General features: G+C 34.6%; 1 protein-coding gene across 8 annotated transcripts in view; it reads left to right on the forward strand.

The window, feature by feature from the left end:
• Positions 1-24,037, forward strand: part of RNGTT (RNA guanylyltransferase and 5'-phosphatase) — a 333,967-nt gene that overhangs the window by 249,426 nt on the left and 60,504 nt on the right. For all 8 annotated transcript variants that reach the window (XM_065543746.1, XM_045391222.2, XM_045391223.2 and 5 more), the window contains one exon: positions 15,790-15,856. In XM_065543746.1, coding sequence (XP_065399818.1) covers positions 15,790-15,856 — 67 coding nt within the window. The remainder of the gene's footprint in view (positions 1-15,789; positions 15,857-24,037) is intronic.

The following is a 24,037-nucleotide window of genomic DNA, read 5'->3' on the forward strand; positions in this document are numbered from 1 at the left end:
CAAAAACAACATTTTTCTTTTTGATTGATCATAGCTATTATTGGAACAGCTGGTAACATGTGACATAGTACTATAATTTAGACTGAAAAAATTGATTTGTGAATTATATCCACTCAGCTTAAATTTCTCTGTTTCTGGTCTCCAGAGCGTCTTTTGTACTTCTTTTTCTGCAGAAACGGCTTCTTAACATAATGTTCTTACATTTTCCCAGGGGAAGAGGAAAACTCCATGGTCAATTTTCTTAGCTGTCTGAAGCATAAAAAAGAAACTCTTTACACAAAAATAGAGGGAAAAGCAAAGTAAGGTTCAGAATTTCCCAACATAGGAAATCAAAGATTTATTCCATTTAGCTAACAAATGCACTTTACACACTGTGTGTGTGTGTGTATGTATGTGTGTGTGTGTGTACTTCAGCATTTCTGTTCATCCTGCAGTCAATGTCAAGGAGATGAGAATTTACGAATATGATGATTCAGATGATTTCAGATTTGAGACTAATTCCCACATAAATCATTCTCCCCTCTCTTCTTTTGTAGATAAAAGTAAGCCATAGAATAGTTCTTAGGATCATTAGATAACAAGTTAGGTAGGGAACTATTATGTATTTAATGATTTCTCTGTTAAAATTCACTTTTCAGCTATTTACATAAGTATTCAAATAATAAATCAACTATCCATTTAGAATGATTGGGAAGATCAGTTTAGAAATTTTTTATTGTAAATTGACAAATTGTCATTACAATTACAATATTTATGCGGTACAAAGTGATGTTATATGTACACAAAGTAGAATTACTAAATCAAGCTAATTGACATTTTTCACCTCACATACTTACACTTTTTTGTGGTGAGCACATTTGATATTTGGTGTCTTAGCAATTTTGAAATGTATAATACACTGTAGTCATTATGCTGTGCACTATATCCCAAAAACCTGTTTCTTCCTAATTGAAACTACACTTTGATCAACATCTCCCTATTTCCCCATCCCCTAACCTTTGGTCACCACCAACCATTCACCTCTCTTCTATAGGTTAGATTCTTTTCAATTTCACATGTAAGTGAGAACATGCAGTGTTTGTCTTTCTGTGCCTGCCTTAGTTCACTTAGCATAACATCCTCAAGATTCTTCCATGTTGTCAAAAATGGCAGAATATCTCTCTTTAAAGGCTAAATAATATTCCATTGTTTACGTATACCACATTTTCTTTAACCATTCATCTGTTGATGGACATTTAGGTTGATTCCATAACTTGGCTATTGTGAATAGTGCTGCAGTAAACACAACAGTGCAGATACCTCTTTGACATATTGATTTCAAATCCTTTAGATATATACCCAGAAGTGGGATTGCTGGATCATATCATAATTCTACTTTTAGTTTTTGGAAGAAGCTCTATGTAGTTTTCCATATGGATGTACTAACTTACATTCCCACCAATAGTATGCAAAGGTTTCTTTTTTCCTTGCAAAAACTGGCTATCTTTTGTCATTTTGATAATGTGGTGGTATGAGGTGGTATCTCATTGTGATTCTGATTTACATTTCCCTAATGCTTAGTGATATTGAACAATTTTTCATATACCTGTTGGCCATTGGTATGTTGTCTTTTGAGAAATGTCTATTCAGGTTCTTTGCCCATTTTAAAATCAGATTGTTTTCTTGCTTTTGAGTTTTTTTGAGTTCCTTATGTATTTTGGGTATTAATACCTTATCAAATGTATGGCTCACAGATATTTTCTCCAAATCTGTAGGTTGTCTCTTCACTTTGTTGTTTTCTTTGCTGTGCAGAGGTTTTTAGTTTGATGTAAATCCATTTGTCTATTTTTGCTTTTGTTGCCTGAACTTTTAGGGTAAAATTCAAAAAATCATTGCCCAGACCAATGTTGTGTAGTTTTTGCTCTATTTTTTTCCAGTAGTTTTACAGTTTCAGGTCTTACATTTAAGTCTTTGTCTTAGTTTGTTTGTACTGCTATAACAAAATACCACAGACTAGGCAATTTGTAATGAACAGAAATTTATTTCTCAGAGTTCTGGAGGCTGAGAAGTCCAGAGCAGGGGGCTGGTATGTTAATCAAGGGGCTAGTATATGATTAGGGCCTTTGTGCTAGGCCAGGTTGTGGTGGAAGGTAGAAGGGAGGAGAGAGAGGGAGAGAACCTCTGTCAAAAATCAATTGACCATAAATATGTGGATTCATTTCTGAGCTGTGTATTCTCTTCCATTGGTCAGTCTGTCTATTTTTATGGCAGTACCATGCTGTTTTAATTACTATAACTTTGTAATACAGTTTGAAATTAGGTAGTGTGATACCTCCCACTTTATTCTTTTTGCTCAAAATTGCCTTGGCTATTCAGGGTTTTTTGTAGTCCCATAGGAATTTTAGAATTTTTTTTTTTTCTATTTCTGTGAAAAATGTCATTGTAATTTCAATAGGGATTGTATTGAATCTATAATCACTGGGTAGTATGGACTTTTAAACAATATTAATTCTTCTAATCCATGAACAAGGAATATCATTCCATTTACTTGTGTCTTCTGTTTCTTTCATCAGTGTTTTATAATTTTTAGTGTGTAGGTCTTTCACTTTCTAAATTTATTTCTAAGCATTTTTTTCATTTTTTAACTATTATAAATGGGATTGTTGATTTCATTTTTGGATAGTTTGTTGTTAGGATATAGAAATGCTACTGATTTTTGTCTGTTGATTTTATACTCTATGACTTCTCTGTATTTGCTTATTAGTTCCAACAGGTTTTTTTTTTTTTTTCCGTTTGGTAGAATCTTTACAGCTCTCTCTATATAAGATCAGCAAATATGGACAATTTCACTGCTTCCTTTCCTATATAGATGCCTTTTCTTTCTTTCTCTTGCCTACTTGCTCCAGTAAGGACTTCCAGTACTATGTTGAAGAGAAGTGGTGAGAGTAGTAATCTTTGCTTTGTTCCTGATCTTAGAAGAGAAGGTTTCAACTTTTTATTGTTGAATATAATGTTATCTGTTGGCTTGTCATATGTGGTCTTTAGTATGTTGAGGTACATTTCTTTCATACCTAGTTTTTCGATAATTTTTTATCATGAAAGAATTTTGTCAAATTCCTAGTGCTAATATCTCAGTTTTCAAAAGTAATCTAGATTAATGATTAAAAATGAAAAAATCAAATACATGTAAATGGGGTAAATGCTTGCAGGTAAACTTTTTATGAAATTTAAAATCTTAAAATTATTTTGGATGCTCATTTTGATGTCTGGGTCATTTCCAACTAAAAAAGGGTTATGATGTGGGAGAACATGTTTATAAAACTTGTAGAATTATTTCATCTATAAAATGTTAACATCTGATAAACAGTTCAGGATTTCTTGCTTCCTAAGCTTTCACTAAAGTTTAAAGTTATTAAAAATAAAAATACTAGTTAATATTAAAAAAAAAAGAATTTTGTCAAATTCTTTTGCCATAGCTAATAAGATGATCATATGAGTCTTGTTCCTCATTTTGTTAATGTGGTTTATCACATTTATAGACTTGTATATGTTTAACTGTCCTTTAATTCCTGGGATAAATCCTACTGATTGTGATGTATGATCCTTTTAATGTGCTATTGAATTTGATTTGCTAATATTTCATTGAGGATCTTTGCATTTATGTTCATCAAGGATATTGGTCCATAGTTTTCTTGTAATATTCTATCTGGTGTTGGTATCAGGGTAATGCTGGATTTGTTAAAAGAGTTGAAAGTATTTTCTCCTCTTGGATTTTTGGGAAGAGTTTGGTAGTGTTATTCTTTAAATGTTTGGTAATAATCAGCTTGAGGCCATCAGGTTCTGGGATTTTCTTTGCTGAGAGACTTTTTATTACAGATTCAATCTCCTTACTTGTAATTGGTTTGTTCTAATTTTCTATTTCGTTATGATTCAGTTCTGATAGGTTGTATATGTCTAGGAATTTATCTGTTTCTTTTAGGTTATCTAATTTATTGGCATATAGTTGTTCATAATAATCTCTGATGATCCTTTGTATTTCTAACGTATCCATTGTAATATCTCTTCTTTCATTTCTGATTTCATTTATTTGGATCTTTTTTTCTCAGTCTAGGTAAGGGTTTGCCAGTTTTGTTTATCTTTTCAAAAAATCAATTCTTAGTTTCATTGATTTCTTTTTCTATTTTCTAGTCACTAATTTTTAAAATTTCTGCTCTGATCTTTATTGTTTCCTTCTTTCTGCTAACTTTGGGCTTTTTCTGTTTCCTTAAGATGTAATATTAGGCTGTTTGAGATCTTCTTTTTTGCTATAGGTGTTTATTGGTATAAATTTCCCTCTTAGAACTGCTTTTGCTGCATCTCATCAGTTTTGGTATGTTGCTTTTTGTTTGTCTCAAGGTAATTTTTTGATTGCCCTTTTTATTTAGAATTATTTGCAGGCTCATTTTGCTGTATGGTCTGTGAACAGCTGTAGATTTTCTTTTACCTCTATATATATTTTAAACAAAATTTGGGGGATGAAGTCTGTATTGTTTACAGCTTTATTGAGGAATAATTGATTTATAATAAACTGCACATATTTAAAGTTTTCAAGTTAATCAGTTTTTACATATGAAATCACTGTTCCCGGGATAAGATGATAAACATGTCCATCACCCCCAACATTTTCCTTCTATCTTTTTCTAATTCTTCCCTCTTCTCCTTCTTCTCTTTTTCCATATCCTCACTCCCTTCTCTGGCAATCATCTGCTGGATAGTATTCATTTTCTATAAATTTATATCAATAGTAACATACAATGTGTGTTTTATTGAGGAAGTGTGTCTGGCTTCTTTCAATGTTGAATTCAGCCATGTTGTCACATTTATCAACAGTCTTCTTTTCTTTGCTGAGTATTATTTTGTTGTGTGACTATATCACCATTTACTAGTTGATGGACATTTGAGGTATTTCTAATTTTTGGCTATTATGAATAAATTGCTTTGAAATTTGGGTACAAGCCTCTTTGTGGACATACACTTTCATTTATTTAGGGCAGGAGCTGGCAAATAACCAGATAGCAAATATTTTAGGCTTCATAGGCTTGCATTCTTCCTTCTTGCACTGTGGTCTGAAAGCTCCAGGTAGGAAACCAGGGTAGTCATGGGCTGCACTTCATTTGCCTCCTCTCTTTCAGGTACCACTGGCTTGCTCTGCCTGTTGTTCAGTTTCTGAAAACCATCATTTTGTTCGTTGTGTTTGTGGCCTTGTAACTCTGTCTTGGCTGAGTCTATACATTTTAATGTAGTTATGTTTCTTTTTTAAAAGTTTAGTGCGTTTGTATTTAAAATCATTATGCCAAGATTATGTGAGAATTTTGTTTTTATATTATATTTATGCAGTTCTATGCTAAGAAGGGGATGAATGACTTCAGGGTTTTCTAGAAGCTTATCTCTTAAAATATTCATCTATCACTATTAAAATATGTTAATATATCAATTAATATTATACCCCTTGTTTAGGAGTCAATCTGTCTCTCTTACTGATTACTTAGGTTGTTTTTTTCTTTGTGTTTTTTGTATTATATAGTACAACCTTTTATGAAATACAATACCCATATAGGAAGTTCGTAAAACATAAATATACAGCTTAATGAAATTTTATGTAACTAACACCCATTTAATCACTACTTAGGGCAAGAAAAATAATATTGCCAACACCCTAGAGGCCCTAACATGCTGTTTTTCAATCACAGCTTTCTCCCACCCAAAGATAGCCAGTATCCCAACCCCTGTGGTTTTTACTTCTTTGCTCTTCTTTACACTTTTACTACTTAGGTAGTCATCTGTAAAATTAGTGTTTGCTGTTGCCTGGTTTTGATCCTTATATAAATATAACTGTATTCGTTCGTTCTTGCATTTAACTGTATTAGTTTGTTCTTGCATTGCTATAAAGAACTATCTAAGACTGGGTAATTTATAAAGAAAAGAGGTATAATTGACTCACAGTTGTGCAGACTGTACAGGAAGCGTGCCTAGGGAGGCCTCAGAAAACTGACAATCATGGTGGAAGGCAAACAGGAAGGAGGCACATCTTACATGGCCAGAGCAGGAGGAAGAGAGAGCAAAGGGGGAGGTGCTACATGCTTTTAAACAACCATGTCTCCTGAGAACTCATTCAGTATCATGAGAACAGCAAGGGGGAAATCCACTCCCATGAGCTGGTCACCTCCCACCAGGCCCCTCCTCCAACATTGGGGATTACAATTTGACATGAGATTTGGGCGGGGACTCAAATCCAAACCACACTTTGTTCTTTTATGTTTAGCTTCTTTTGTTCAGTATTAGGATTTTGAAATTCATTCATGATGTTGTATGGAATTCATTGCTTTTCATTGGTGTATAATACTATATATAGGCACTTGTTGGATAGCAGTTTGAGGTGCTTACCAGTAATAGCCAAACATACTGCACGTGTGCTTTAGGACACATGTATTCACACAAAATTGGAATTGCCAGATCCTAGGGTAGTCATATGTTCAAGCTAGGAGATAATGTGTGTTATAAATTTCATCTACTCACTGGCTTCTTTCAGTCTGTAAATGATCTCATTTTAACTTTTTAAAATGTTATTTATTTATTTTTGAGATGAGGTGTCTCACTCTGTCACCCAGGCTGGACTGCAGCGGTGTGATCACAGCTTATTGCAGTCTTGAATTCCTGGGATCAAGCAATCCTCTCACCTCAGCCTCCCAGGTAGCTGGGACTACAGGTGCATGCCACCATACCTGACTAACTTAAAAAAAAAATTAGACATAAGGTCTTGCTACATTGCCCAGGGCAGTCTTGAGCTCCTGGCCTCAAGTCTCCTCAAGCGCTAGGATTATAGTGTGAGCCACTACACTTGACCAATTTTTTTTTTATTTTAAAATAATTTTAGACTTACAGAAAAGTTGCAAAAATATTTCAGAGTATTCCTGTATATCTTTCATATTGCTTCCCCCATTTTTAATATCTTACATAACCATAGGACATTTATTAAGATCTCAAAATAAACATTGGTACAATGCTATCAACTTTCGTACATTTATTGTTCTACTTTTGCCAGTTTCCCCAATAATATACTTTTTCTCATCTAGGATCCACTCCAAGATCCTATATTACATTTAGTTGTCATGGCTCTTTCATCCAATCTGTGATAATACTTTCTTCTTGTTTTTCATGACCTTGATACTTTTAAAAGAATACTGGTCAGTTATTTTGTAGACTGTCACTTAGTTGGAGGAATTTTACTGTAAACAAGAACTGTCTCTTCTTTCTCATATATTTATTTATATTGGTATAAACTTTTTTTTTTTTTGAAACAGAGTCTTGCTCTGTTGTCCCAGGCTGGAGTGCAGTGGCGGGATCTCGGCTCACTGCAACCTCTTACTCCCGGGTTCAAGTGATTCTCTTGCCTCAGCCTCCTGAGTAACTGGGATTACAGGCACCCACTACCATGCCTGGCTAATTTTTGTATTTTTAGTAGAGACGGGGTTTCACCACGTTGGTCAGGCTGGTCTCGAACTGCTGACGTTAGGTGATCTGCCCGCCTCCCAAAGTGCTGGGATTATAGGCGTGAGCCACCATGCCTGGCCTGCTGTAGACTTTTAAAAAAATATTCATTTATTTATTTTTTATAGAGACAAGTTCTCACTATGTTGACCAGGCTGGTCTTGAACTCCTGGCCTCAAGCAGTCCTCCTGCCTTGGCCTCCCGAAGTGCTGGGATTATAGGTGTGAGCCACCACACGTGACCTATTGGTACGGACTTAAGAATAGAGTTGATCCTTGAACAATGCAAGGGCACCCTTGCAGTAGAAAATCTGCATATAATTTTTGACTGCCCCTCAAACCTAGCTACTAATAGCTTACTGTTGACTGGAAGCCTTACCAATAACATACACAGTCAATTAACATGTATTTTGTATTTACATGTGTTATATACTATATTCTTATAATAAAGTAAGCTAGAGAAAAGAAATATGCTATTCATTAGACATGAGTGGATCATCCTAAAAGTCTTCATCCTTGTCATCTTTATATTGTGAAGGCTGAGGAAGAGGAGGGGTTCTTGCTGTCTCCGTGAGGACAGGGGTAGAAGAAATCTGCGTATAAGCAGACCTACGTGGTTCAAACCCATGTTATTCAAGGGTCAGAACTGTATTTTATTTTATGGGTTATAATCCAATACTATAACTTTATTTCAGTGTTTTGATTTTGATTTGACCACTGGGAGCTCTTTCAAGTTGGCTTCTGTGTCTTTTTGACATGCATTCCATCATTTTTCAGTACTTCCTTACTTTCTATACCATAAGATGTTCCAGAATCTTCTGTTTTCTTTCCTCCACCTAGGAATTAGCTGTTTCTCTAAGGAGCCCTGGGGTTTTTTTTATTGGTGAATGATAGTTAGAAATAAAAATCTAATCCTAGGTGTTGTTATTGCTTCTGGGTGTCATTTTAAGCCCTCTCTGTTGACAGAGCTAAGAATGTATCATATACTAACAAGCAGCAACATGTATATTTATATTTATTTCTTCTTCCATCTGTCAGTATATTAAAAGGCTTGAGGACTTACTGATGGTCCTTATCCAACATCAAAATGTTAATTCTGTCCTTTCTCCTTTTCTTATTTGTGACTCTTTGTACAGTGAGAAACCTGCATCTCATTATCCATGATATATTTGTTTGTTAAATCCTAGTATATATTTTCATAATTACTAACCAGTACCCATATGAGAAACAAGTTTACTGACTCAAGTACGGTGTTTGTCTACAGTTCTTTTTGTCTGTAGCCTTGCAGAATATAGTCAAAATACTGTTTTCCGAAGTTACTTAAAGTAGCTCCTTTCATCCCCATCACCCTTAATGTGTATTATTCATTTGTAAATGTAATTCTTTTCATTCCTTTTTAGGTTCTCTCAACATAGTGATTGATTTTAATTGATTGTTTGGTATATGAAACATTGTAATGGTTCTAAGTCCTAACTATATAAAAAGATACTCTTAAAGATATGTCAGTCTTCACCCATCCTGCTGCCCTATTTGTATTCTCCCATGATTTCTACCTGTTTGCACCTGTCCCTCATGGGAAACCAGTCTCTTTAGTTTCTGTTTTAGCCTTCCTGTAATTCTTTTGCACAAAGGAACAGATACATGAATGTTTTATACTTTTTCTTTACCAAAGGATAGCGTACTATATATCCTCTCTTGCGCCTTCTTTTTTTTCTCTTAACGCAGTAAATATATCCCGGAAATCATTTCCTATTGGTAAGTAGAGATTGTCCTCATCTTTTACAGCTGCATATTATTCCATTATGTGGATTTAACCATAACTTATTTAACCACTCTGCCATGTCTGGGCATTTGGGTTGTCCTTAACATTTTGCAACTGCAAACGGTGCCGCAGTAAATAGCCTTGTACATATGTATTTTTTAGTTTTGGGGGGTACATCTTCAAGGACATTGTCAGAAGGAAGATTACTAGGTCAAAAGCTACGTGCATGTGTAGTTTTGCCAAATTTCCCTCCAGACGGGTTATACTAGTTTGCATTTCCAATAGTAGTATATGAGAGTGTTTCCCAAAGCCTGGCCAGCAGAATGTGTTGTCCACACATTTTAATTTTGCCAGTCTGGTAAGTGGGAATGGTATCTCAGTGTTGTTTTAATTTGCATTTTTCTAGTTACAAGTGAGTTTGAATATTTTTACATATGCCTAATGTCCATGTTTTATATTTTTTAAATTATGTTTTTAATGTGTTTTTCCCATTTCTTCTCAATGTTTAAGAGTTATTTATATGTTAAAGTTAGTAGTCCCTTTTCTGTGGTATATGTTACAGATATTTTCTTCCAGTTTGTCAGTTTTCTTTTGACTTTGTTTTTGGTGTTTTTTTGCCATGCCATTTAAAAAAATTTATATAGTATGATTTACCAACATTTTCTCTTATTTCCTTGTTATATTAAGGTTGAAGAGGAGTTCACTCAGGTTTTCTTTTAATATTTGTAAGGTTTCTCCTTTTTTTGCCCAATCCATTTGGAGTATATTCTTGTGACTTGTGCGAAGTTTGGATCTTAGCCTATCTCTTGATAAATTTAAATTATTAATTTTAATGTAGTCAGATATACCAGTATTTCCTGTATGGCGTATTTTCGTCTGTGTGGATAGCCAGTTATCCCTGCACTATTTATTAGAAAGATTATCCTTTCACTTCTGCTCTGCAATGCCACCTTTGTTATAAATTCAGTGCCTATGTGTAGGACCGTTTCTAGGTTCTCTATTCTATTCTACTGACGTACTTGTTTGTCCCTACGTCAATCCCATTTTCGTTACTGCTAAAGTATGAGAAGAAGTCTTGATATCTAGTAAGTTAGTCCTCCTACTTTGTTCTTCTTTAGGATAATTTTTAATATTTTTGTTCTTTTGCTTTTCCTCATATATATTTGAATGAGCTTATGAAGTTTCTCATATAAATTCTGTCAGGAGTCTTTAGATTGCATTTAATATATAGATCAGGTTGTGAACATTTTATGTGGTAACAGTGTTGTGATTTCCTATCTATGAACATGTTGTATTCTTTCATTTACTTAGGTTTTCTTAAATTTCTTGCAATAATGTTTGATACTTTTATTAAGGTCTTTCACTTCTTTTGTTTTATTCCTAGATTAAAAGTATTTTTGAATTGGATCATCCATAGTTTCATTTTTTAACTGCATGTTAATACAACTGCTATCTTTCTGTAATGGATCTAGTATCCAGGAATCTTACTATAAATTCACTGATTAATCCTAGTAATTTTTCTGCATTTTGGGGGGAATACATATGTATATATATTATGTTTATGAATACTGTGAGCTTTTTTCCCTCTAAACCTTAGATCATGTTTTTCCTTGCCTAATACACTGGCTAGGGCCTCTAGTACATTGTTAAACAAAAATGGTGATAGAAGGTGTTTTTGCATTCTTCTCAATCTAAAATTTAAAAATTTCCCCATTAAGTGTGTTTCCTGTAGGGTTTGATTTATTTATTTACTTAGATCATTTAGATAAAATTGAAAAAGTTAGCTTCTCTTCCTTATTTTAGAGTACTTATACAAGGGTGTTTAGTGTTTTTCAAATACCTTTTCTGCCATTATAACAATACGGTCTTTCCCCCCATCCTGTTCCTCAGGTAATTACAATGGTGAGTTATTTAATATTAAATGATTTTTAGAATAAACCCAGTTTGATGGTTTTCCTTGCTTCTTTTTTCTTCCCTTTCCCCTTTTGGATTATAAATTTTGGATTATAAATTTCTTTATAAGTTGGTTTTACAAACTGCAACCTACAAGTTTTGGTATATTGTTACTTTGCTATTCAGCTGAAGACGTTTCATAATTTCAATTATGATTTTACCTCTGACCTATGGGTTATTTTTAAGTGTACTTCTGTCTTTACAGACATGAGGATTTTTCTGGTTACTTTTATGTTATTGATTTCTAGCTGAATTATGTTCTGAGGCTATGATCTGCATTACTTTATTTGTTCAAAATTTGCTTTATGTGGGAGGAAGGAGAGTATCAGGAAGAATAGCTAGTGGATGCTGGGTTTAATACCTAAGTGATGGGATGGTCTTTGCAGCAAAGCATCACGGCACATGTTTACTGATGTAACAAACTTGCACATCCTGCACACATACCCTGAAGTTAAAATAAAAGTTGGAAATTTTAAAAAAAGGAAAAAAAAATTTGCTTTGTGGAATACACTTTTTAAATTTATATCCCACTAGAAGATTCGAAGAATAATGTAGACCTTATCAATAATATGCATTTTCTTAAGTTCAAGATGGCACTATTGATCCTATATTAAGTGTATTTGCTTTCTATTTGTTTGGTTGTTTGTTTTCTAATAGTAGATGTATTGGATGTAGTCTGGTCTTTGGATAACTTGCTAAACAGTGGAATTTTATGTAAGTCAGTATTCAAGGTGCTATAAGTTGTTTCAAGGTATTTTGTTGCAATTTAAAAATATATCTGATAATGGGTACTATAGTTATGGCTTGTACATAGAACAGTTAATTTTGAGTTATTTAGCTTATTTTTAGAAAGAATCTCTTGCCCCCTTTAAACTTGTAATTTGAAATAATTACAGACTCAATTTACTTTTAAAGCAGGTTTTCTGTGTTTGATGTATCATCGGTATTGGGTGAATGAAGTTCTTTTAAATATTTATTCTATTACCTGACAAGTTTTACTTTCTTTTATGAGAAACTTTTCTGGAAACAATTTTGGGGCTTTCTTTTCAGAATAGATATTGGTTAGTGTTTGTGTTTGGAAAATTGAAAGCAAAATAGATATTAGTCTTGCCTATTCTTAACTTCTAAAGCTATAATAGATTGTTTTTGTCCAACAGTGTCTCTTTATTGCTACTTTCCAAAAACATCCTCTTTGGTAGCCACAGTATAGAAGCATTTAGTTGCAAACAAATATCTCAGAGTTGTTAGCATTTGTATAAAGGTTATGGTAATGTTCACCTAACTTAAGGGCTAAACAATTACCTGGTACCAAGTAAGTCAGGGCTTCTATTTTTAAATATATGTATAAATGTGTTTATTAGTGCTGAATTAATGCTTTACTGTGGGGATTTAAAAATGTGTGATTGCTATATTGTACATAAGCACCCTGCATGATGAAATGGTACATATTACTTGACAATAATTATGTATACAATTTGCAAAAATACTTTTTGAAAGGTAAAAATATTTAAAGAAATCCATTTTAAAAGTGGGAATTTGTGTTCTCAAAGTATTACCTTATGCATAGCAGGCTTTTATGACACATGTTAAAAGAAAGACTAGTAATTTTTAAAAGTGAAGTATACATACATACATATATATGTGCTAACTGATATATTTAAGAAATTTCTTATTTAGGGAAAGGTAGTTATTAGGCAAGTTGGAGGGAGGGACACACTAAATAGTATATTGGCAAGCTTCCTGAAATGCATATGGATAGTAATTTAGAGGCATACTGATTTTTAAATGTCAGGCAGCTTTTATTCTTTTCCTTTTCTAGCATCTATTTGTATGAACAGTGACTATTCCTGCTGCTAAAGGAGGTTTTATCAAGCTTTCTGTGAACATTTGTTATATAGGAAATAAATTAAACTACTGCTATATATACCTAACATTCAATTTATGATACCAGCAATGATTTGGGAGAGATTTAAAATTTTGTTGGTTAATTTCTTATTTGTCAAATGATGGGCTAAGAAATTCTCCATTTCTTAGATTAGGGGACATTTCCTGTGTTTCCTATTTGAATCTACTAAACAAATGCCTTTAGTCGTGTTTGTAACCATCAACAGTATGTTTCAAATTACAGTGTCATCACTTACATTCCAAATGTAAGAAAGTTTTTGCTAAGTTGGCTTAATTCAGAATTGTGTTTAGCAGCTATTAATATTCTTTTAGTGACCCTTTAATACTTTATAGGCTCTTTTTTTTTTTTTTTTTTTGGAGATAAGAGTTTCACTCTTGTTGCCCAGGCTAGAGTGCAATGACATGATCTCGGCTCACTTCAACCTCCGCCTCCTGAGTCCAAGCGATTCTCCTACCTCAGCCACCTGAGTAGCTGGGATTACAAGTGTGCGCCACCATGCCCAGCTAATTTTTGGATTTTTAGTAGAGACGGGGTTTCACCACGTTGGTCAGGCTGGTCTCAAACTCCTGACCTCAGGTGATCCGCCCTCCTCGGCTTCCCACAGTGCTAGGATTACAGGCATGAGCCACCACGCCCGGCCTGTAGGCTCTTATAGAACATAGGGTACAGGGGATATTCCCAGGAGACTAAATATGTACCTTATTTCATAGAATCTAAGTTGCTATGAGACTGTGCTTTCATGGTCTTAGTAGACCATGTCAATGAAGGGTAATCACACAATTACCTCACAACAGTCACCTGGTTATTATTATGATACCACCTAGCATCACAGGCATTTCAATTTCAGAGAAGTTAAATTATAAATAAATGTATATCCTGGAATTGTTGAAGTAGGGTTTTGAAGTCACTAACAGAATTTAAAAGAGATGGTTATGATAATCTCGTGTTCTCATTTTCTGTGATTATATCAATATGGCATGCCGAGAAGTTTTTTATTGTTTTGAGTTTCCAATTGTTGTTTAGTTTTTTGTTTTGACTCTAGATACTACACAGTGTTCCATTCTGAGATTCATGCAATAGAATTTATAGCCATCCTAGAGATCATTAGAAATCTATTAAGTTAAAAGGCCATTAACTTTCAATGTCGAGACTTTGAGAAGTGATGTTGCGTAGTTCCTCTGGGCAAGGAGTATAGGCAATTTGTTTTTTCTTCTTCATGTATAATCATGTTCAGACTGAAGTTGTATCCATTTATTCACAGTGTCCATTATGTAAAGATTTGTGATAAAAGAAAGATGAGATATATGTACATTTTGGTCAGTTAAACGCAAGAATATTTAATTATGTCCTTCCTATACCCTGCACCACTACTAGTTCCCCACATACTCCACAAGCACAGTTATAATGATAGTATTTCTTCATTCTCAATGTTTCATTGCATTTAAGAGTGAGGACATATTAGAACTGTGGGAATAAGAAGGAAGGGATAATGCAGAGACCATAATCATTACCATTTTTTTATATTAGACCTTTGTTTGGTTTGATTTTTATTTTCATGTTTATTGTTTTATAAGAAATAAGTACATCTTTTAATGTGACTCCATATTGCCTACAAAATAAAGTATATGCCATTTGAAATTCTTCATGGTTAATTCTAAACTTCTTTTGAGTTCTCATCTCCAACTAAATTATTCCCTACTCCATCCATACCTGTGCTGTCTTTGTCTCAAATCTTCTTTTTCGCAGGATGTTGTTTTTTTCCCTTTGTGTTACCCACTCTTTGAGGCTAATCCCAAATCCCTTCTATTCAAACTTTTCCAGATCTCTTCATAGCAAATACCTTTATTCCACTACTTTCTAATGGTGAGTTTCTCTCTTATACCTCTTAGTGGAGGGTACCTTTTGTTAAGGTTATGTATTTGTCAGGTTTTCCTGTTAGATTTTGGTACCGATGTATTTAGGTTTGTATTATCTCCTGTACATTGCATAGTGGTGGTACATCATCATACATGTCTTCATCCTTGTCGTCTTCACGTTGAGCTGGCTGAGAAGGAGGAGGAAGAGGGTTAGTCTTGCTGTCTCAGTGGTGGGAGAGGGAGAAGAGGTGGAAGAGGTGGAAGGGGAGGCAGGAGAGACAGGCACACTCAGTGTAACTTTTATTGAAAAACGATCCCTGTGTAAGTGGACTCATGCTGTTCAAACTTGTGTTATTCAAGGACCCTCTGTAATTTTGTTATAATTACTAATATGTTAGAGTGTTCTACATTTAAGTTTTCATTCTCAACATTTTACTTATTATTATTATTTGAGACGGGGTCTCATTATATTGACCAGACTAAAGGGGGTGGCTGTTCACTGGTGCAGTCATAGCACACTACAACCTTGGACTCCTGGAGTCAAGCAATCCTCCTGCTTCAGTCTGTCGAGTAACTGGGACTGTAGGCACACACAGCCACACTTGGCTCCCATTACTTTCTGAAATATAAAATTATTTATTTGCTGGTTACTATCTCATAGTGTGAAAGACAAGAATACTTTTCTCACGGCATCCATCTAATATATTTTATAATGTATCTATATTATATCTATTATTCAAATTTTGATAATTATACAACCTTACTCATAAGGAGTATTTTATAAATAATGCTTTTTTTTCTTTGTAGGTTACTTCCTCAGAATGTTGGTCTTCTGTATGTTGGAGGTTATGAAAGACCCTTTGCACAAATCAAGGTATGTTTATTCATTTTCAGGGTACTTTTCCTGGATGTTCTCTTATCTAGAATCCATCAAAAACTTGCTAATAATCATCAACATATAAAAATATTGTGTCCCAGCACTTCGGGAGGCCAAGACAGGTGGATCACTTGAGCCCAGGATGTTGAGACTATGTTGGGAACCGTGTCTCTACAAAAAAAAATTTTTTTTTGTAATTAGCCAAGTTTAGTGGCATGTGCCTATAGTCCCAGCTACTCTGGAGGCTGAGGTGGAAAGATCACTTGAGCCCAGGAGTTTGAGGCTGCAGTGAGCCATGATAACACCACTATACTCCAGCCCGGGCGACAGAGTGAGACCCTGTCTCAAAAAAAAAAGTGAATGTGAAGTGATAATTTCATTAGCTTCTGCGTATTTCTGCTGAAGAAATCATTCAGCTTTTCAAAGGAATTGATTATTTTAATATTCTTGCCATAGTAAAGATGACTTTGACCAAAATAGTTCAGTGATTAATTTAGAAGAGTACATTTAGAGATTAATCTTTGAGATCATCCCTTTTGCCATTTAAAAAATGTTTACAGGTCAAGCACATGGCTCATGCCTACAGTCCCAGTGCTTTGTGAGGCCAAAGTGGGAGGGCCAGGGCTGGAAGATTGCTTGAGCCCAGGAGTTTGAGACGAGCCTGGGCAACATAGTGAAACCTCATCTCTACAAAATAATAAAAAAAAATTAACTGGGCATGGCATGGCAGTTGTCCCAGCTTCTCAGGAGGCTGAGGCTAGAGGATTCCCTGAACCTGGGAGGTCAAGGTTGTAGTGAGACATGATCACACCACTGCACTTCAGCCTGGGCGACCGAGTGAGACTGCCTCGAAAAACAAAAATGTTTTTAACAGCTTTATTGAGATCTAATTGACAAACAATAAACTGTACAATTTGATAAATTATGACATGCTTGCAGTTGTGAAACCATAACTGCAATCAAGATAATTAACATATTAATCACTTCAAAAAGTTTCTGTGTGCCCCTTTGAAATTTCCCCCTCCTGCCCTTCCTTTTTTTTTTTTTTTGGTGGTCTCCAAGCAACCACTAATCTGATTTTTGTTATTATAGATTAATTTGCATTTTCTAGAGCTTTATATAAGTGAAATCATATAGTGTATATTCACTTTCTCTCTTTTTTGCCTTCTTTCACTCAGCATAATTATTTTGAGATTCATCCACATTATTGCACTTATCACTAGTTTATTATTTTTTATTGCCAAGTATCAGGTTGGTGTAAAAGTAATTGTGTTTTTTTGCCATTAGTAGTATTCCATTCTATGGCTATAGCAAGTTTGATTTTCCTTTCACCTGCTGATGGGCATTTGGGTTGTTTCTAGTTTGGGGCTGTTACAGATAAAGCTGCTGTGACCATTTGTGTTCAAGTTTTGCATAGACATATGCTTTTCTTTCTCTTGGGTAAATATCTAGGAGGGGAATGGCTGGGTCATGTGGTAGTTGTATTACATTTCCGTAATGACTGAGATTCTTTTCATGTACTTTTTTCCCATCTGAATCCGGTCAAATATATGTTCAAATCTTCTCTAGTGAAGTATGTCTTCAAATCTTGTTATTTTAAAATTGGGTTTTTAGTTCTCTTACTGAGTTTTGAACATTTTTTTGTATCTTTTGGATATAAGTCCTGTATCAGATTTGTGATTTGCAATTATTTTCTCTCAGCTGTAGGTTGTCTTTTCATCTCTTAACAGTGCCCTCAAAGAGCAGTTCTTAGTATTGATGAAGTTCAGTTTATTTTTCTTTCATGGCTCATGCTTTTGTTGTTGTATCTAAGAAATATTTTCCTAACCCAAAGTCACAGAGATTTTTCTCTATGTATTCTGATAGAAGTTTTATACTGTTAGGTTTTACATTTAGGTTTATTGTCCATTTGAGTTAATCTTTATAGAAGAGTCAAGTATGGATTGATGTTCTTTTTTTTTTTCTTTTAATCTTTTTTTTTTCCAGAATGTTACTCTCAAACATTTTTTTTTCAGACATGTTGATATATAGGTGTTCCAAAACCACTTTCAAAAAGAATAAAGACCTTACAGCTTTGTTGAAAATCAGTTGATCCATATATGTGTGAATCTATTTCTGGACTCTTCCATTCCATTGACCTATGTGTTTATCCCTCTACCAATAACCACACTATATTGATTTCTGTAGCTTTATAACAAATCATGAAGTAGTGTAAATCCTCCAACTTTGTTCTTTTTCTATGTTGTTTGGCTAATCTAGGTTTCTTTCATTTCCATATGAATTTTTATGATCATCTTGTCAGTTTCTATAAAAATGCCTGTTCAGATTGTGATTAGGATTGTGTTGAACGTATAGATCAGTTTGCAGAGAACTGAAATTTTAACAGTATCAAATATTCCAATTCATTAAGGCCACATCGCTCTCTAGTTATTTAGGTCTCTCAGCAATATTTCGTTGCTTTCAGTATATTGGTTTTAGACATTTTTCAAGCAAATTTATCTGTTTTGTATTTTGTACACTATTACAAAAGTTTTCTTTTAATTTTTTTTTACTCACCCTGACACTTGGGCAGGATTTAATTTTAATTTCTGATTGTTTAATGGTACTTGCCAGTCTGTAAAAAGTTGATGGATCTTTTTTTCTTTTCATGTATTGGCTTTAAACTCTACCATCTTGTACTCGATTATTAGTTCAGTAGCTTTTATGTAGATTTCATAGGATCGTCTACATAAATGATAGTCCTCTACTAGTAAGGACAGTTCTCCTTCTTTCTGATCTTGATGCCTTTTATTGCTTTTCTTTTTTTAAATTTTCTTTTTTATAGAGACAGGGTCTTGCTGTGTTGGCCAGGTGGGTCTTGAATCTGATTACAGGCATGAGCTACCACCCCTGGCCTGCTTTTTCTTTATTGCACTGACTAAATCCTACAATACAGAGTTGAATAGAAATGGCAAGAACAGACATACTTGTCTTGTTTCTTATCTTAGTGGGAAAGCATTATTTAATCTTTTATAAAAAATTGTTTTTATAGTAATATTAGTTAAGGGTGGGTTAATTGATTCTATTAAACTTTCTTATAAGAAATGAAAAAATATTAGCATTCAAGGCAATTTATAAAAAGGAAAGAGTTGAGACACTCAGTTTTGTTTTTGTAACTTTCTATTAATGTTTTCTGAGAAACCTATATATATATGTGTGTGTGTGTGTGTGTGTTTTGAGGCAGAGTTTCACTCTGTCACCCAGATTGGAGTGCAGTGGCACAATCTTGGCTCACTGCAACCTCTGCCTCCCAAGTTCAAGCGATTCTCCTGCCTCAACCTCCCAAGTAGCTGAATTACAGGCTCACACCACCACGCCTGGCTAATTTTTTGTATTTTTAGTAGAGCTGGGGTTTTGCTGTGTTGACCAGGCTGGTCTTGAACTCCTGACCTCAGGCAGTCCACCCGCCTCAGCCTCCCAAAGTACTGGGATTACAGGCATGAGCCACCGCACCTGGCCAGAAGCCAATACACTTCTTTTGTGATTTTTTTGTTGTTGTTACATAATTTTCTGATTTTTCTTCACATTTGTTTCTTGGCTCCATGTGTTATTTTTCTTCTATCCATGTGAGACTTGTGAGTTAAAACTCCTTTCCACTTGCTTATGACATATTTTTATGTTTTGAAAAATAAGGAATTTTCAGAGTAGACTAAGGTTAAATAGAATATGCAACATACTTAATACTGAAGATGTTCAGTCATAATATCAACATCTGTTTTTGAGACAGAGTCTCACTCTGTTACCCAGGCTGTAGTGTGGTGGCACAATGACAACTCACTGCAGCTCACTGCAGCGTTGGCCTCTCAGGCTCAGGTGATCCTCTCACCTGAGTCTCCCAAGTAGCTGGAACTACAGGTGCATGCCACACGCCTGGCTAATTTTTTTGTGGAGATGGGGTTTTGCCGTGTTGCCCAGGCTGGTCTCAAACTCCTGGACTCAAGTGATCCACCCATCTCAGCCTCCAAAAGTGCTGGGATTACAGGTGTGAGCCACCATGCCTGGCCACCACAATATCAACATTTTTTAAATGAAAAATCTTATCTTAGTTACCATAGCATTAGCACCTCTTTAAATAACTCCATTAATTTAACCTAAATCTAAACATTCTCTAAAGTTCATCATTAGGATCTTAAATTATGGAACCTCTTGACTTTTCTAGTTCCTTAAATAATGTCAAGTATTCAAGTCCATTTTTTTCTTCCATTTTTAATATCCCTGTAACATGAAGAGAATTGGCAAGATTCTCTTCATAAACCCCCCTCACTATCCCATTCACCAAATTCAGCAGTATAGCCAGGAATCCTAATAGGTTACAGCAGGAACATTTATGACAGCTCAATATTTTTCTGACCAATGATTTGGAAAATCCTGTTTCTCTTCATTAGAGCTGAAGTAACTAAAAAGAGAGAGGCTTATCTGATATATTTCAGTAAGGAGAGAATTTTTGTGTTCGTGGTGTGAGTTACATAGTGTCTCAAAAATACAGTCTCAGAGTTATGTGTATCTGAGTGGTAGTTGCCCTCTCACTCACCTGATTTATTAATATAACATTTTCTTTATCTGCACATTTCCTAACAAGCTCAGTGACAAAGTCAATCTTTTGTCAATCCTTTATACCTAGATAATCGGCCCTGTAGAAAAAAGTTTATGATTTTAGGGTGTCTTTTTCCTTTGATGTTGTTGTGGGAAAGATTTCTTTCATTCACTGTGAAAAGATTCTTATCCTTATTAATTGTTGAAGTTCTTTCATAATTCCTATGGCTCCATCAAATTACATGCATATGAATTAGAATATAAGTTAATTGGATAACAATTTAAAAATCATAGTTCAAATGCTTGACATTAGGTTATAAAAGTTAGGTTCATTTCCTACGTTGGCTTGTACCTGACTTGTGAATATGAAATACCAGTATTTGTTATGTTCACTTTTTTCCCATTAAACTAAATGTAAAGATAATATATAACCTTTAAAAAATGGAGACTGCTTTGCTTTTCTTAAGAACGTGTTGGTTGTTGATTTTTAAAATTAAATCATGATATGAAATTGTTCACTTGATCATGGAGGAAAAGACATTCTCATTCATTAGCATCACAAGACTTAAGTTCCTCAGTGTGGGTGGCTTGGTGTTGCAGGCAATGTTTGCTAGAGATATTTTACCTAAAAACGAGCTCCATTTTATAAAGTTCAGAAAGAGAAAAGAAAGAACACAAAAAGATAATAGATACTTGGACACATGTTAAATGAATTCAGAAATTTGCTATAGCATGCCGATAAATACCTGTACATCTGTACTATTAGTATTAAATATATAAAACGGAGCATAACAATTATTCCTACAGCTGAACACACACACACACTCTTCCATTATTTACTCATCTTTTAGTTTTAGTTTTCTGTCTAAGCCCTACATAAAGACATAAATATGTGTAAACTTGGGACTTTTAGGATTGTTTTTTCTAGTTCTGTGAAGAATGATGATGGTATTTTTATGGGAATTGCATTAAATTTATAGATTGCTTTTGGCAGTATGGTCATTTTCACAGTATTGATACTACTCATCCATAATCATGGGATGTGTTGCCATTTGTTTTTGTTGTCTGTGATTTCTTTGAGCAATGTTTGGTAGTTTTCCTTGTAGAGGTCTTTCACCTCCTTTGTTAGGTATATTCCTAAGTATTTTATTTTATTTGCAGCTGTTTTAAAAGGGTTGAGTTATTGATTTGATTCTCAGCTTGGTTGCTGTTGGTGTATAGCAGTGCTACTGATTTGTGTACATTAATTTTGTATCCTGAAGTTTTACTGAATTCATTTATCAGATCTAGTTGCTTTTTGGATAAGTCTTTTAGGGTTTTCTAGGTATGCAATCATATCATCAGCAAAAAGTGACAGTTTGACTTCCTCTTTACTGATGTGGATGCCTTTATTTATTTCCCTTGTCTGATTGCCCTGGCTAGGACTTCCATTACTGTGATGAATAGAAGTGGTGAAAGTGGGCATCATTGTCTTATTCCAGTTTTCAGGGGGAATATTTTCAACTTTTCCCTTTTCAGTGTAATGTTGCCTGTGGGTTTGTCATTGATGGCTTTTAGTACCTTAAGGTGTAGCAGGAACAGTCGCAGACAAAACCTCTTGGACACTGGTTTTATGAGGGAAGAGACTTTAATCAGCTGGGAGCATTGGTAGATGCGCGTCTCAAGATCCAAGCTCCCCAAAGTAAAGATTCCTGTCCCTTTTAACAGCTTACACTCTAGGGAGTCCACGTGAAAGGGTCATGATACATTGTGCAAGTGGGGGCTATGTGACTGAGGTCTACATGCATCAGTGATAGGGGCTAGCAGAACAGAACAGAAAGTTTCACAAGTCTTCCTCATACAATGTCTGGAATTTGTGGATAACACCAACGGTTAGGTCAGGAATTGATGTTTAACTACCAGGCCTGGTTCTTGGCACCAAGCCCTCTGACTATTGATCTCACTTCTGCTGCTTTTTTTTTTTTTTTGAACTTTTTGCTTTCTTATGAAACAGGAGACAATGGGAGAGGTGGTCTCCTTCCTTAAAGGTGTGTTTCTTCTATGCTGATTTTTCCTAGGGTTCTAATCACAAGAAATGCTAGATTTTGTCAAATGCTTTTTCTGCATCTATTGATAGCATTTTTGTTTTTAATTCTGTTTATGTGGTGTATCACATTTATTAACTTGCATGTGTTAAACCAGCCCTGCATCTCTGGTATGAAAGCCACTTCAAAGTGATGTATTACCTTTTCAATATGCTGTTGGATTCAGTAACTTAGTATTTTGTTGAGGATTTTTACATCTGTGTTCATCAGGGATATTGGTCTATAGTTTTCTTTTTTTGTTATGTCCTTTCCTGGTTTTAATATTAGGGCAATAATGACTTCATAGAATGATTTAGGGAGGATTCCCTCTTCTCTATCTTTTGGAATAATTTCAGTAGGATTGGTACCAACTCTTCTTTGAATGTGTGATAGAATTTAGCTGTGAATCCATCTGGTCCTGGACTTTTTTTGTTGGCAATTTTTTCTTTTATTACTGTATCAATCTCACTACTTGTTATTGGTCTCTTCAGAGTTTCTGTTTCTTCCTAGTTTAATCTAGGATGGTTGTATAGTTCCAGGAATTTATCCCTTTCCTCTGGGTTTTCTAGTTTGTGTGCCTGAAGGTGTTCATAGTAGCGTTGAATGATTTTTTTTAATTTCTGTGGTGTCAGTTGTATTATCTCCCATTTCATTTCTACTTGAGCTTATTTGATTCTTCTCTCTTTCTCTCTTCTTTTCTTGGTTAATCCCACTAATGGTCTATCAATTTTTTTTTAACCTTTTCAAGGAACCAGCATTTCATTTTATTTATCTTTTGTATTGCTTTTTTTGTTTGTTTGTTTCAATTTCGTTTAGTTCTGTTCTGATCTTTGTTATTTCTTTTCTGCAGGGTTTGGGTTTGTTTTGTTCTTGTTTCTCTAGTTTCTTGAGGTGTGAGCTTAGATTGTCTGTTTGTGCTCTTTCAGACTTTTTGATGTAGGCATTTAATGCTATGAACTTTCCTCTTAGTACTGCTTTTGCTGTATCCCAGAGGTTTTGATAGGTTGTGTCGCTATCATCATTCAGTTCAAATAACTTTTTAATTTCCATCTTGATTTCATTGTTGACCCAAAGATCATTCAGGAGCAGATAAGTTAATTTCCATGTATTTGTATGGTTTTGAGGGTTCCTTTTGGAGTTCATTTTCAATTTTATTCCACTGTGGTCTGAGAAAATACTTGATATAATTTCAGTTATCTTAAATTTATTGAGACTTGTTTTGTGACCTGTCTGTTTTATGGTCTGTCTTGGAGAATGTAACATGTGCTATGATAAGAATGTATATTCTGCAGTTGTTGGGTAGAATGTTGTGTATATATCTGTTAAGTCCATTTGTTCCAGGGTATAGTTTAAGTCCATTGTTTCTTTGTTGACTTTCTGCTTTGATGACCTGTCTAGTGCTGTCAGTGGAGTATTGAAGTCCCCCACTATGATGGTGTTGCCGTCTATCTCATTTCTTATGTCTAGTAGTAATTGTTTGGTAAATTTGGGAGCTCCAGTGCTAGGTGCATGTATTTATGATTGTGACATTTTCCTGTTGGAG

Source organism: Macaca fascicularis, chromosome 4 (assembly GCF_037993035.2).
Source record: "Macaca fascicularis isolate 582-1 chromosome 4, T2T-MFA8v1.1".
Classification (NCBI taxonomy): Eukaryota; Metazoa; Chordata; class Mammalia; order Primates; family Cercopithecidae; genus Macaca; species Macaca fascicularis.